General features: G+C 39.8%; 1 protein-coding gene and 1 pseudogene across 1 annotated transcript in view; both read left to right on the top strand.

Annotated features, from left to right (window-relative positions):
• Positions 1–14,810, top strand: part of Tsp2A (tetraspanin 2A) — a 701,187-nt gene that overhangs the window by 672,053 nt on the left and 14,324 nt on the right. Inside the window, exon 4 of the mRNA XM_067144664.2 lies at positions 8,590–8,775. Coding sequence (XP_067000765.1) covers positions 8,590–8,775 — 186 coding nt within the window. The remainder of the gene's footprint in view (positions 1–8,589; positions 8,776–14,810) is intronic.
• On the top strand, positions 6,492–6,591 carry LOC137499068 (U6 spliceosomal RNA; annotated as a pseudogene).

Raw genomic sequence — 14,810 nt, 5'->3', positions numbered from 1 at the left:
GATTTTCTCTGTGAGCCGATTATTATTTATTCGGAAGATGTGCCTAAAACACAGCAATCTTCTCTTTCTAATTGCTGTATTTATCGGTTCCATCTTGCTGTATAATTCTTTATTGGATTCCAGTCGACCTGCCCGTCAACCCATCTGTTGCCTAAAATCTTCCGGTGTAGCCTGAGTTCTCTTTTAAGTAGTTGATTTACTTTTCATATTCGATATATTATTATTATTATTATTATTATTATTATTATTATTATTATTATTATTATTATTATTATTATTATTATTATTATTATTATTATCCATTCATTCATTTATTCGTATAGGCCACTAATTGACCACGTAAAGCTTTTACTTGTTGTGAGATTCTCTAAGGCGCCACACATCTTCTCACTGTGTGCTTTCTTCCTTTCTTGAGACCAAGTTGTTCCAGTCTCCAATTTCTCGATCTCCCGGCCCACTTTCCACTTATGTACTTTTTATCTGAATATCCGTCTGTCTTGTATGTCCGAGTCTGTGATGCCAGCATCCTTCAAGTCTTCTCTAATTTCGGCGATCCACTTCATGTTCTCTATGCTATCGACCTATACCAAGATTTGTTTAGTCAGTCGGCTGTCCGGTATTCTCTTGATGTGACCATAGTATTTCAGTCGACCTTTCATCATGTCGTATACTATGTTACTTATATACTTAGTCTCCTGTCTACTTTGCAACTGGTATCATTCTTGTGCCTTTCTTGGGTCCTAGAAATTTTCTGACAATTCTTCTCTCTAGTTTCTTGATGTTTTCTAGTTCACCTTTGTGATTCAAGACCAATGTTTCAGATGCGTACAGGGTTTCATGTTTGATGACGTGTCTCACATTGGTGTTACGTGATACACATGATTTATTGTAGATGTTCCCAGTCTTCCAGAATTCTTTGGTCGTATTTTGTTTTCTCTGCTCGTAAGCAGATTTCTCCATCCCATTGGCCTGTAATTGAATGTGTGAAACCTCTTGATATTCCCGAATTTTGTAGTTATTTCCTCCGGTGCGCCTTTCATGTTAGACAGATATTGTGTTTCCTCGAACGAAATCTGTAGCCCTATTTGCTCAGCCATCTCTTTTAGAATTTCGACTTGTTGTGTTGCTGCTTCTATGGTATCTGCAAGTATTGCTAAATCATCGTCAAATGCTAGACAACTGATATCTATTCCCTTGCTCGTTCTTCCTAACCTGATGGGTTTGTGAAGTCCCTGTGCTTTCAGTTCCTTTTTCCATTCCCTGATCGCTTTGTCCAGTATTATGTTGAAAATAATAGGTGATAGACCATCACCTTGTCTTACGATTCTCACTGCATGATCTCAGAATTGTTCTCAGATTAAGTATCTGTTCACCACAAGATCTTCCAGGACTGAAGCCTGCTTGGTATTCTCCTATCGTGTGTTCCAGTTGCGACTGTACTCTACCTAGCAGGCATTATGATAGAATTTTGTATGCAGATAATAATAGCGATACTCCTCTGTAGTTATCTATATTCGTTCTATCTCTTTTCTTATCAAGAGGGTGTATGACTGCACACTTTCATTCTTCAGGCAGTGTTTGAGTTTCCCAAATATCTTGTATTATCTTCGTGATTTCACTCAATGTTCTCGGTCCGAATTCCTTTAGTTGTTCGGCTACGATTCCATCTTCTCCTGCAGCTCTACCGTTCTTCATTATCATGATTTGTGCCTTGATCTCTAATTCATCTGGTGCTTCTGTATTCTCATTTCTGTTGATCTGCTGTATCCTTGGCAATTTCTCCGTGAGTTCGGGACAATTCTGGAGTTCTTCTAGTGTTTCGCAGTCTTCTTTGTTGTTCAGTGCAAGTTGTCCATTCTTTTTTCTGCACTTGAACGTCTTGTAGAACTCCCTCTTATTGTGGTTACGAAAATTCTCTCCTTCCCGCTCTTAACTGATCCCTTAAATATTCTCTTTTGACCTTTTTGAAGTCTCTTGTCGTTTGCTTCCTTGTCTCCAAGTATATTGATAATCTGACTTCCGTTTTGTTGCTGTTCCAATTGTTGTATGCTGCTCTTCTGTTCTCAGTTGCTTCTTCACATATGTCATTCCACCATGAGTGTGTCTTTGTTCTCTTTAGAGATATTTTCTCTTTAGCTTTCTTAATTATCTTCTCTTTGAATTATCTCCAGGTCGTTGCTGTCTCCTCTTCCCATTCCTCTTTCATTCCTGATGAGTGTAGTTTTGTCATATCGAACTTTATTATCCGTGGAGTCTTTTTCTTTATTCTCTCTCGTGAGGTAGTGATCGGAGTCGATGTTTGCTCCCTTTATCATTTGAAGTTCATAATTTCTCTGTGGTTTTTGTGTGTTATTGCTTCATGATCAATCTAATATTTTCCTAAGGACGTTACTGGTGAACGCCAGGTCTTAGTTTTCTGATATCCTTCTTGATGTGGGTCGATATTAACTTCATATTGTGCTGATAACACAACTCCACCAGGCTTTAACCATTCCTGTTAGTGAACTTATGTCCGGGGTAATGTCCTATTGTTCCTCTGAATCTTCTGTCTCTGCCTAATTGCGCACTGACGTCGCCCAGTATAATTTTAACATCTCCTTTAGGGATTTTTCTCATTGTTTTCACAAGTTTGTCCCAGTACCGTCCGAATCCTTCCTTGACTCTCTCGTTATCTTCGTTTACTGGTGCGTGTATGTTGACTATTGTATAGAACTTGTTAGCACATTTGAGCCTCGTCGTCATCACTCTGTTGTTGATTGGTTTGAATTCCGTTACTGAGTTGAGTATGTTCTTGTTGACAGCGAAGGACATTCCCAGGAGCGGTTTTACCTATACCTACTCCCCTTTCTATTTTGCTCTTCAATAGCCTGTAGTTGCCGAAATCTGCCGTATTGTCATCTCTCATGCACGTCTCTCGGATTCCTAGTATCTGGATCTTCTGTTCGTCTAGCATCATTTCTAACTTTGTATTGTTATTATTATTATTATTATTATTATTATTATTATTATTATTATTATTATTGAATTCCCCCACCTAGCGGCGAGGATAGGAATTGTACCGGCTGCCGAAGCCTATCGTACTCCTCTGGGGCAATAATTAATGACTGACAGATGAGATGAAATGGTATTGGAGAGTGTTGCTGGAATGAAAGGTTACAGGAAAAACCAGAGTAACCGAAAAGAAGACTGTACCGCCTGCGCTTGGTCCAGAAAAAATCTCACAATGACTGATCAGGATTTGAACCACGGAAGCCGGTGGTGAGAGGCCGGCGCGCTGCCACCTGAGCCACGGAGGAACATTTTTTCAAATAAAAATACACAGCCTGTTTCCAGTTATTCGACCGAATCAGGAATGGAATGAATAAAGCCTCCATCTAGCAGCGAGGATAGGACCTAGTGGCTTATTCAGTCCTTTCATATTCAGTAACACACTTGGAAGAAAGTCATATTTCCAATTGAATATGATGTCGTTGGTGTTCCTAACAATGTTATGTGGGACACTGAATATTCGAGTTGCTCTACTTCCAACTACACAAGCCGGGCTGAGTGGCTCAGACGGTTGAGGCGCTGGCCTTCCTATCCCAACTTGGCAGGTTCGATCCTGGCTCAGTCGGGTGGTATTTGAAGGTGCTCAAATACGTCAGTCTCGTGTCGGTAGATTTACTGGCACGTAAAAAATCCTGCGGGACTAAATTCCGGCACCTCGGCGTCTCCGAAGACCGTAAAAGAAGTTAGTGGTACGTAAAGCAAATAACGTTATTATTATTATTATTATTATTATTATTATTATTATTATTATTATTATTATTATTATTATTATTATTATTATTATTATTATTATTATTATTATTATTATTACCAACTACACAAATGCGTCACACATCCATTGGGCATTAACAAATAATATTAATAAATAGAAAATATAATAAGGAAAACAAATACTTGTGGGTGGCACATAACATACACGTAACCATTTAAAAATACTAATTTTGGACTGTGGATTATTTCGGAAATGATACAAAGTTATCTGTTTCGTGAATTCCTTATTTATCTTCAAAATAATCTCACGGGAGAAATAATAGTCACCCAGTGCACACGCACAGATGAATCGTTAAGTCTGTACAGATGGCAGAGCCTATGAGTCCTGCGCTCAACCGCACACGCACTGCCTCTCCGTGAGCATAAGGCAGTAGTGATCAGTGAAACATTGATGTTTCAAGCGGACACTGCAAGTCAACATGGGTAGATGTAAGAATGTGACAAAGTGGCAAAAAGGAGCAATCGTGTTTGGCCGTACGCATGACCATACGGTGCGTGAAGTTGATGCATTTGTTGGTGTTCCACAGCGGACTGTTCAACGTGTCTACAAGCAATGGTGTACTACGTGTGGCCACGGAACACGACGTCAGAATTGTGGTCTAAAAAAGATTCTGACTGAGAGGTACCGCAGAAACTTTTCAGAGCTTGCGAATCGAAATTGCTTCCAAATCCAACAGGAATTGCAGCGGTCCGTGAATGAAGGTCCATCCCAAACTGTTAGCGAGAGAACATTGCCACGGGAACAGCATGCAGTGACGTTTGGAGTCGGTCCCCTTGCTCACAAAGGCACATAAAGCGGCACGTCCTCAATGGGCTAAAGTCATCGAGCCAGGACAGTATGTGATTGGCGGAACGTAATGTGGACTGTCAAATGACATTTTTGCCTGTATTCCAATGACGCACGTCGTCGAGTGCACCGAAGGCCAAATGAAACATTCATCCTGGCCTTGTGAAAGGTCAGATTCAAGCCGAAGGTGAGCCTGTAAAGTTTTGGGGGTGTTTTTCGTATTATGGATTGGGCCCACTCACTGAGGTGACCACTAATATGAACCAACAAGTTTATTTAAATATTCTGGATGATAAGGCATTGCCTTTCAGTCAACATCTCCATGATGAGTACGCTATGGGTAGCCCGATTTTTCAAGATCTCAACAGCAAATATCATCGAGCTGAACGCATATGTGACTGGTTTTATGAACAATCCCCCACCTTATGATTTCTCAATTGGTCTACAAAATCACCTGACGTGAACGCTATTCAAGATCTGTAGGACGTGTTGGAAAAATGGGTGAAACGCCGACATCAGCATTCCGGTGGAATTGCACGATCAAATCCTCCGCGAGTGGCTTATCCTGGATGTAACACACCTGCAGGACTCACTTCCTAACCAAATCCAGGCGGTGATCGAGTCCAGAGGCGGAGTTGCACGATATAAAATTATGCTGGAAATGATTTCTTCAGGAATGACTATTTTTCTGTCCGGTGAGCTTAGATACCAAAGATGACTTTCACTTAATGCAATGAGTTGTAACATCTGATAACTAGAGCTCTCCCGTAATGAAGAGAGAGTAACATAAATACTACGGGTTTTGATAGACCGTACCCCTTATGTTTATACAACACTCACAGCATGACTGTTGTGCAGGCTAGTATACTTGTTACTCGTTTCAGTAAGTTTGCATTCTAACCTATGACAGTCTAAATACCCGGGCTGGCATAAGTATATACATTCTATAACAATCTGAAAGGAATATAGTTCCTAATAGTGAGAAATTGCTGACGTATGTTTCAAAGTTCCAGAAATTAGTCTCCATATACAAAAATGAAAATTCAAGTCCTTTGAACAAAGAACTGAAGTTTGAAAATGTTTCTTTACGAAATGTGGAAAAGGCAAACTCTAGAACAAGAAGAAGGAGAAGTAAACCATGAGATTGCTTACAATGTACACAGTATTTTTCTACTCTTTCATATAGTTTGAAGTATTTGAAGGTCAGTTATCTTCGTCAATTGTCTTTGTTGATCGCTCTATCAGGGCATCTTCATCCGAACGACTCCTAGGACCTGGTTTTTCACTACTTTAAGTTTATTCCGCGTTTCTAACATAATATTTGCAACTAAATGACCTTTGAGTGTTGGCAGCATAACAGCGCAGGACATACTCACGTGGTTTATTGTTAGATAACATAACCCCAAACCGGAAAATCATTGGTTGCCTAACACTATCACTAGTAACTTTATTGTCACATCATGCATGACCCTCTTCAAGTCGAACTGGAGAACATACTTTTGTGAAATTCCAAAACCTGGCAAAAATTCCTTTGAAGAGTGGATTAATCTATTTATTGAAATATTAAAAAACGGACGTCGGGTAATAATTGTGGGAAAACATTTTTATATACTGTCCTTTTTTACGTTTTTTCGTGAACAATATTTTGACCTGACGTGATTTCCAAGATATACCTATCCAAAACGCGTGTTTTGACTCCTTCACCATTTCTCTACCTTCAATACTTCAATCACAGTTGAGTGAAACTTTAAGTTTTAGCTAAAGTGAGGCCATATAATGCGTGATGTGAGAAAGATTTTCAAAGTTACAAAGAATCAGAGTATCTCTTCTTATAATACTGTATTGGTACATATATAAAATTATTAAAACTTTTCTCAATCCTGTTGTACATTTACGGTACTAAAATTAGAATGATAAAAATGAGAAGATTAGAATGACTCCTGCGTAAGCACGACCGGCAATATGGTGAAGCGTTCCATCGTCTTGGTCCTCTTCCTTGGGTGTATGGTAACTGTACTGGTCTTCGGTTCATAGGAGCCCGGGTTCGAATCCCGGACGGATTTTAACAACGTCGGTTAATTCTTATGATATGGGGAACGGATTTTTGTGGCTCATTATAATAAACTTATCTTAATTTAGATACAAAACACCAGCTACTATCCTCTACAGAAGCACGCAATAGTAAATGCATCCCCTCAGCATAGGAAAGGCACAGCATACGGCCGTAAAGTTGTGACAAATCAGCATCAAGAGATGACGCTAAGAAACCTTGATAAAGACCAGAAAGAAGATTTTTCAATTTGCTTTACGTTGCGCCGACACAGATAGGTCTTATTGCGACGATGGGATAGGAAGATCTAGTAACGGGAAGGAAGTGCTCTGGTATTAATTAATTTGCCTGGTGTGAAAATGGGAAGCCACGGGAAACCATTTTCAGGACTGCCGACAGTGGGTTACGAACCCACCATCTCCAAAGCTGCACGCCACTAACCGCACGATCAGCTCGCCCGGTGAAATAATAATAATAATAATAATAATAATAATAATAATAATAATAATAATAATAATAATAATAATAATAATAATAATAATAGTTTTAGGCCAGAGAGAGCTCTCGAATGACTGGGAGGCTGATCTGAGAGACGCTGAGAGGGTTCAGAGAAACTTCTTCTCAAGATGATGGGTCCAAAAATTGTTTTACGTCCCACTAACTACTTTTGACGGTTTTAAGTGACGCCGAGGTGCGCAAATTTGTTACCGCAAGAGTTCTTTTACATGTCGATAAATATATCGATAAGAGGCTGACGTATTTGAGCACCTTAAAATAACAGCAGACTGAGCGAAGATAGATCCTGCCAATTTAGGATCAGCAAGCCAACGCCTCAAACATCTGAGCCACTCAGCCCAGCTCAAAATTTGTGAATGAACAATGTAGGTTAAGGGGACATGAAGATCTGTATCCGAAAAATGAACGACTGATGGAGGTTATTAGGTGAAGTCCTATGTGCAAGTCTTCAGAACAGAAGGAAAGCGATTGACAAATCAAATCTTTGATTGTAGACACGAAGTTTCTGACAAGTGGTGCAGGAAGAGAGGTTGGACTAAGGCAAGATGACATCTAAATTAAGCTAAACACCAACTCCATGAAATCCACGAAGAAAAAAGCCCTTCAGGCAAGCAACTCAATGTTGAAAACATCCTAGAGATAATAGCTACAAATTTTAAGTAAATAAATAATAATAAAATACGAGAATATATTCTTTATTCCTAAAAATTACAATCAGTTCCTTAGTCATCGTTATCCGGTCGATTCGAATATCAGTTTACCTTTTTCTACCACTTGAACGTGAGTCAATGCAGGTTTCACTTAAGCCCTTATAACAACATTCGGTGTGGACATTTTTCAAACTATTAAAAAAGTACCTGAGGATATTGAACCTAGGAACACATTAGAGAACGAATTACGTAAATAAATTAATATGGATAGTATTTGAATCAAACAGGAGACGAGTAAAGAAAGAAGTGATTTTAGGCTTTGTTCCGGAAATGCATTTAGCCCGAAATGATTTTCGAACCTTTTTTTATTGGATTTGATAGAGCTATCCAAGCTCCACAATTTAAAGCCTTTCCCGGACCTTTAGTCCTTGAACTTTCGACACAATTGAGGAAATTGATTAACTTTACGTTTTTCGTAGTACATTGTCTGCTAAGAAATAATTTCAACATAAAAAACAGAGCAATAGTTGGACTAAGAAAAGACGGCAGGCAGCCAAGGTAAGAACTCAGCTATTCTGGGCTGCAAAAAAAGTCTTCCCAAAATGTTATTTAACGTGGCATTTATTGGCTTTAAACGGAAAATGATTATTTATTTTACGTTTCACTAACTATATTTTTATGATTTTCGGAGACTCCGATGTGGCGGAATTTTGTCCAGCAGGAGTTATTTTAAAAAAGTATCTTTATTTTTTTTATTTGTGTTTCAGATTGGTTGCTGCGGGGCAGATGGTCCTAATGACTACATCAACCTCTACAAGCCCCTGCCTACAGAGTGCAGAGACACGGTGACCGGCAATGCCTTCTTCTACGGCTGTGTGGACGAGCTCACGTGGTTCTTCGAGGACAAATCTGCATGGTTGACCGGCTTGGCACTCACTCTCTGCTTCATCAATGTGAGTGAGAGTAAATATTTGACTTGTTCTTCTGTTTGGACAGGCAGTTCCGCTCCAGGAGCCACAACTCTACTACTGACATTAGTCATTATTAAATAGCTCATCCCATTTCTCGCAGATGTTTCCTTATTTCAGTAAATTATGTATTTACTAGCATATTTTAACCGCCCTTCGCAATGGGAATTTGCAATTTATTTCAACATTTTTCTTTCATAAATTTGTGTGAAGTTACAGTCCTCTGATTTCATCCAGAAATCGGGCCAAATATCCATCCATCACCTACATAAATGAAAATTTGTACAGTGTATACTGGGTCCGATGGGATTATCTCCAATGGGATAAAAAGCACAGGAAAAACATCTCTGTACAGGCCATGAAGGCCCTAGGAGGGGTTGAAGGTAAAGTATTACACTATCCGTAACCTCGGCACTTCATGGGGTAGAGTGGTTAGCTCTACGCCCGGCCAACTTTTCCCCCATGTAGTAACCTGGTGCTCATTTTTGGGGTAGTCTGAGTGAGCCTCAGAGCCATATGCACCTCTGGTAGTGGATATCTCGTTTCTTCAATCTTTAGACTTCCTGACGGAGAATCGAACCAACGTCCTTTTGGATGAACCGAGCACGCCGTTATCGCCTCGACCAGGCAGCCCCTTCTGCAATGGGATATAGTTTGTAAATAAATAAATGAATGCTAACAGTATAGTGGAGACTACCCAACACCTGCAGAGCCTTCATATTGTAGCGGATAGGGCTCGCTTGAAGATCAACAACAAGAAGACTGAATCATAATCGATATCAAGGAAGCCCTTTCAAGCCACTAGATGACACCATCAGAAAAGTTCCGGCGTTCAAGTACCTAGTAGAGTGGATCTTAGCAAACCAGAGTGAGAACCTAGTCATAGACATTAGGTGCAACATGTTTAAGAGGGTCTGCTGAAGCATCTACGTATCAAAGTACCTCTTCGAGAACCTCAAACTCAGGTACTATAATGCGGTAGTAAAACCATCTGTTCTCTAGGCCTCCGATGGTCTCGTGACGACCTGGGAAGGGCCTCGCAGGAAAATAGAACTCACTGAAAGAAAGATCCTGAGGATAATACTGAGACCCGTAAGGGAAGAGGAGCCACCTACAGAATTCGGCACAACAATGAGCTATACAAACATCAGGAAGACACCGCTACTTGTATAAGAAAAAGGCGCAATGTTTTCTATGGGCAACTAACCTGCATAAGCAACTCCGGACTTACTCACCAACAGGTTCTTCGCTTTGGCAGGTAGAGGGAAGGCATCCAGGAACAAGTGGATCACAATTTCGGCAAGCCATCCAGTGGTAATTTTTCCAACGTCACTTACGACTAGGAAGAACCCAGGAACCAGCAGACTTATGTGGTCGGAGGAAAGCAAACTGGTTCACAGCCAGAGAAAAGAAACACTGGAAGAAGAGAAAACAGAAGGCCCAAGTGACGAGAAGATACGAACACCGAAGTCCTCAGTACGCCAAAACGACAAAGAAAAAGAAAAATATAAATACAAATTAAATGAATTACACGTTTAATTCGACATGTTAAACTGATATTTCTCTCCTAAAGCACGTGGCAGCAACGTAACGTATGGCTGTTAGTGCCGGGAGTGTCCGAGGACAAGTTCGGCTTGCCAGGTGCAGTTCTTTCTAATTGACATCCGCAGACGACCTGCGCATCTTGAAATGATGACGAAGACGACACATTAACCAATTATGGTTAAAATTCCCGACCCTTGCGGAAATCGTACCCGCGACACCTGTGATCATTGGCCAGCACGCTAACCATTTAGCTATGGAGCCAGAAAACGTGATGTATGATAAAGCTGATTAAAGTCAAGACATAACGAGGACGATTTCCGAAATATATTGTACTGTAATGTTCCTGGTCCGAAGTTGCTTCTCATTTACAAATTCTTGTTTGTCGGACCACTGGAGTAACGCTGTGCCTGAAGATTCACGAAACCCATCGTTGATAATACCTACGCAGAGCAAATGACTGTGCAATTTGGGTCTCGTAGCTATCAGCATGCATTTGGGGGAGAGTGGGTTCGAATCCCACTGTTGGCAGTCCTGAAGATGGTTTTGGGGCTGTACCTTCCAGCTTCCTTCCCACTACTTGCCCTTTCATATCCCATCGTGCGGGGTCGATGCGACATAAACCAGATTGAAATTGATGATACCTCCGTTAATATATGCTATATCGCAAAAGGTAAAGTAGATCTATGTTTCTTCTCGTCAACCCAATTTTAAGTTCCATGCACCAAATCCTACGGGACTTGGACTAACAATCCTATATTTTGTAAGCAACTCCGTTATTATCCGTCGTACGATAAATACGGATATGGCATAAATGAACGGAAATAATTTATTCTTAAGCGTTTATTATATACATTCTTTTGACAGACCAAATGTTGAAGAAGATATTTGAAAATAGTCTTCCTATAAACCCGAATACCCTATCATGAACTTGAAGTTAAATTCGCCTGAATGAGTATATTCCAGATCGATGGCTTTCTTTAAAAACCTCGTATGTCCGAATTCTCTTCCTACTCATAATATTCCTTACGGCTGGTCACGCCTCTCAGCCACATATTTATATCCAGTCCATCAGAATATTTTTCGTTGTGTTCATTTTCCTATGCTATAGTGTAAAAGAAAATAGACAATATCATACCGTATAGTAGGGATATTGTTTGGATGGCTAAATTACGCACTCCTACCGTATAATGTGATTAAGGTTCATTTTCCCTTACACACCCGCATAGGAAAATGAACACAACGAAAATTGTTCTGATAGACTGCATATAAATATGTGGCTGAGAGGCGTGACCAGTCTTAAGGAATATAATGGGTAGGAAGAGCATTAAGACATACGAGGTTTTTAAAGAAAGCCATCGAAATGCGTAGTATGGCTTAAATAAATCCGACAGATTTCCTCCTTTAGGAACACAAACTGATAGGTAACCAGACAGACAGGCTAACACCAATGGGAAAAATAAATTTACGTAATCATTTTCACGTATGAAACAAATGATTATAAGGAGATTTTGCTCATAAAATGAATTTATTTATTTATTTATTTATTTATTTATTTATTTATTTATTTATTTATTTATTTATTTATTTATTTATTTATTTATTTATTTATTTATTTATTTATTTATTTATTTATTTATTTATTTATTTATTTATTTATTTATTTATTTATTTATTTATTTATTTATTTATTTATTTGGTGCGTCTTTGAATTATCTAGGACGGCCATTCGATAATGTTGACTGCGCTAAACTATTTGAGATTGAGCAATCCTGAAGGTGATCAGAATCAAAGTCCAAAAAATAATCTTTACATAAGTCAGCGTGGAGTGATAAAAATCTGTTGCTGTGAGAAAGAAACAACACTCCAGAACGGAGTGAGATAGAGCCACAGTTTGTATTCGCCTCTCCACGACCTGCTACCCTGTTCAAAATTTACAGAGAACAGGTAGCAAATAAAATCAAAGAGGGTTTCGGAAAAGGAATCGGTTCAAGATGATGAAATTAAAAACTTGAAATTTCCCGAAGATGTAATTTTATTTGAATTATCAGAAAACATGGCGAAATTTGTGAAAAGTATGGACCTTGTCAGAGAAGGGGTACAAAATGAAAATAAATAAATAAATAAATAAATAAATAAATAAATAAATAAATAAATAAATAAATAAATAAATAAATAAATAAATAAATACAAACCAAGCGTAATGGAAATCAGTCGAACGAAATCAAGTCATGCATGAAATATTAGACGAGGAAACTAAGTCTTAAAGAAAGTAGATGAATTTTGTTACTTTGGTTGCAGGACAATTAAAAATAGCAGGAGGGAGGCGGACATAAAATTCATCTTAGCTGAAGCTCGGAAAGCCTTTTCAAGATACAAATTACTCCATTCAAGTAATTAGAAAGCTTTTTTTCGAATCCTTTTGTCTGGACCGTGGCATTGTGTGGAAGTGGAACATGCCGAGAACCATCCCAGGAAGACAGAGCAGGGGAGCTGCCGAAATATGCTATTACAAAGTAATCCTGAAGGTCCGAATTGTAGAACCGTGTCGCAAAAGAATCGAGTTGTGAGAGAAAAATGACTTTGGGTAATTTTAACAGAAAAAGAGATTGCGAGACATTTTGAACTACAGGTGGTAGGAATAGTATGGATAGACCAAGATGTTAAGTCTGAACTCTTCACATAAAAAAATTGTGATATACGTCTGGGAGGTAATCATCCTCGTTATAGTCCTGATCTTTCACCGTTTGTATTTCAACAATTCGGCCACTGAAGGAATTCCTAAGAGAAGAAGAAGTGAAAATGATCGTGTGCAGGTGGCTGTACAACCAGGGAATGGACTTCTATGAACGAGGCATGTTCAAATTGGTGTCATGCTGGGAGAAATGTGGTACATAAATGTTGAAATATAAGTAAAACCTGTCGTGCTTTATGTTTTTGTTCTGTTTTATATTGGTGTCATGCTGGGAGATATGTGGTACATAAATGTTGAAATATAAGTAAAACCTGTCGTGTTTTATGTTTTTGTTTTGTTGTATATTTTTACCACTCCTTAAATGATTTGTAAATGCTCTGTTCTACTTTTCGACCAACCCCCGTATATGAATGCTACCCGAAACACAGTTCCTCGTTTTTCTTCTTCTTTACGTCTCACCAACACAGGTAGGTCTTACGGGCACAATGGGATAGGCAGGGGCTAGGAGTAGGAAGGAAGCAGCCGTGGGCTTAATTAAGGTACAACTGGTGTGAAAATGGGAAACCACTGAAAGCTATCTTCAGGACTGCCGACACTGGGATTCGAACCCACTATGTCCCGAATGCAAGCTCGCAGCTACGTGCCTCTAGCCGTACGGCACTCTCGCTTGGTAGAAACACTGTTTTTTTTCTTTTTGCTATTTACTTCACGTCGCACTGACACAGATATGTCTTATGGCGACGATGGTTTAGGAGGAAAGGGCTAGGAGTGTGAATGAAGCAGCCGTGGCCTTTATTAAGGTACAGCCCCAGCATTTTCCTGGTATGAAAATGGGAAACCACGGAAAACCATCATCAGGGCTGCCGACATTGGGGTTCGAATCCACCATCTCCCGGATGTAAGCTCACAGCTGCGCGGCCCTAACCGCACGTCTAACTCGCCCGGTAGAAACACAGTTATGGAAGCAACTGATGTAATACCTTCTCAGTATAACCGATAGGATCTATTGTCCAAGTCACATCAGTTGAGCCTCAGTCAAAAGAGAGGATTATTTGACCTGCGAATGGGATTCCTCTTCTCTCTCTCCTAGAAATTGCTTCTGACTCGCAGCTTATCTTCCTCTGGCGATCCATGTGCTGCAATATGGAAGTCAGTCTGCAGGAACACGCAACGTTGAGAGAATAATGGCTACGGGAATGGGAATTGAACGTAAAATAGGGGGGCTTTACGCATTTACCACGCCTTTTGTTTCAACATTGCAGCGATATTCTAGCTGCAGGTATAACGAGGTCGTAGCCCCAATAGCATTTGGTTACGACTGAGCGGCTGCTAGAAAGTCAAAGATTAAATGGCTGCTCCAGTGCTGTAAGGATGTGGAAGAGACCGTTCTCAACGTGGGGTTTCTGTTTGTGCAGGAAAATCACAATTTATAGTTAAGGTTCATCGAGAGTAATGAAAATAAAAAATTAAAATCCACAGACTATTGCCAGTCATTCCACCCGGTAAGGAATGGAAATGAATTGCGAATATAGGAAAGGCGCCGGCTGCCGAAGCCCGTCGCACTCTTCGGGGCAATAATTAATGACTGGCATATGAAATGAAATGATATTTCAGAGTGTTACTGGAATGAAAGATGAAGTACCCAGAGAAAAACCTGTCCCCACTTCGCTTTGTCCAGCACAAATCACACATGGAGTGACCGGGATTTGAACTACGAAACATGACAGTGAGAGGGCGGGGCGCTGCCACCTGAGTCGCGGAGGCTCTGAGGGTAATGAATAAA

The sequence above is a fragment of the Anabrus simplex genome, chromosome 3 (genome assembly GCF_040414725.1).
Source record: "Anabrus simplex isolate iqAnaSimp1 chromosome 3, ASM4041472v1, whole genome shotgun sequence".
NCBI classification, from domain to species: domain Eukaryota; kingdom Metazoa; phylum Arthropoda; class Insecta; order Orthoptera; family Tettigoniidae; genus Anabrus; species Anabrus simplex.
This window is presented reverse-complemented; position numbering and strand designations above follow the sequence as displayed.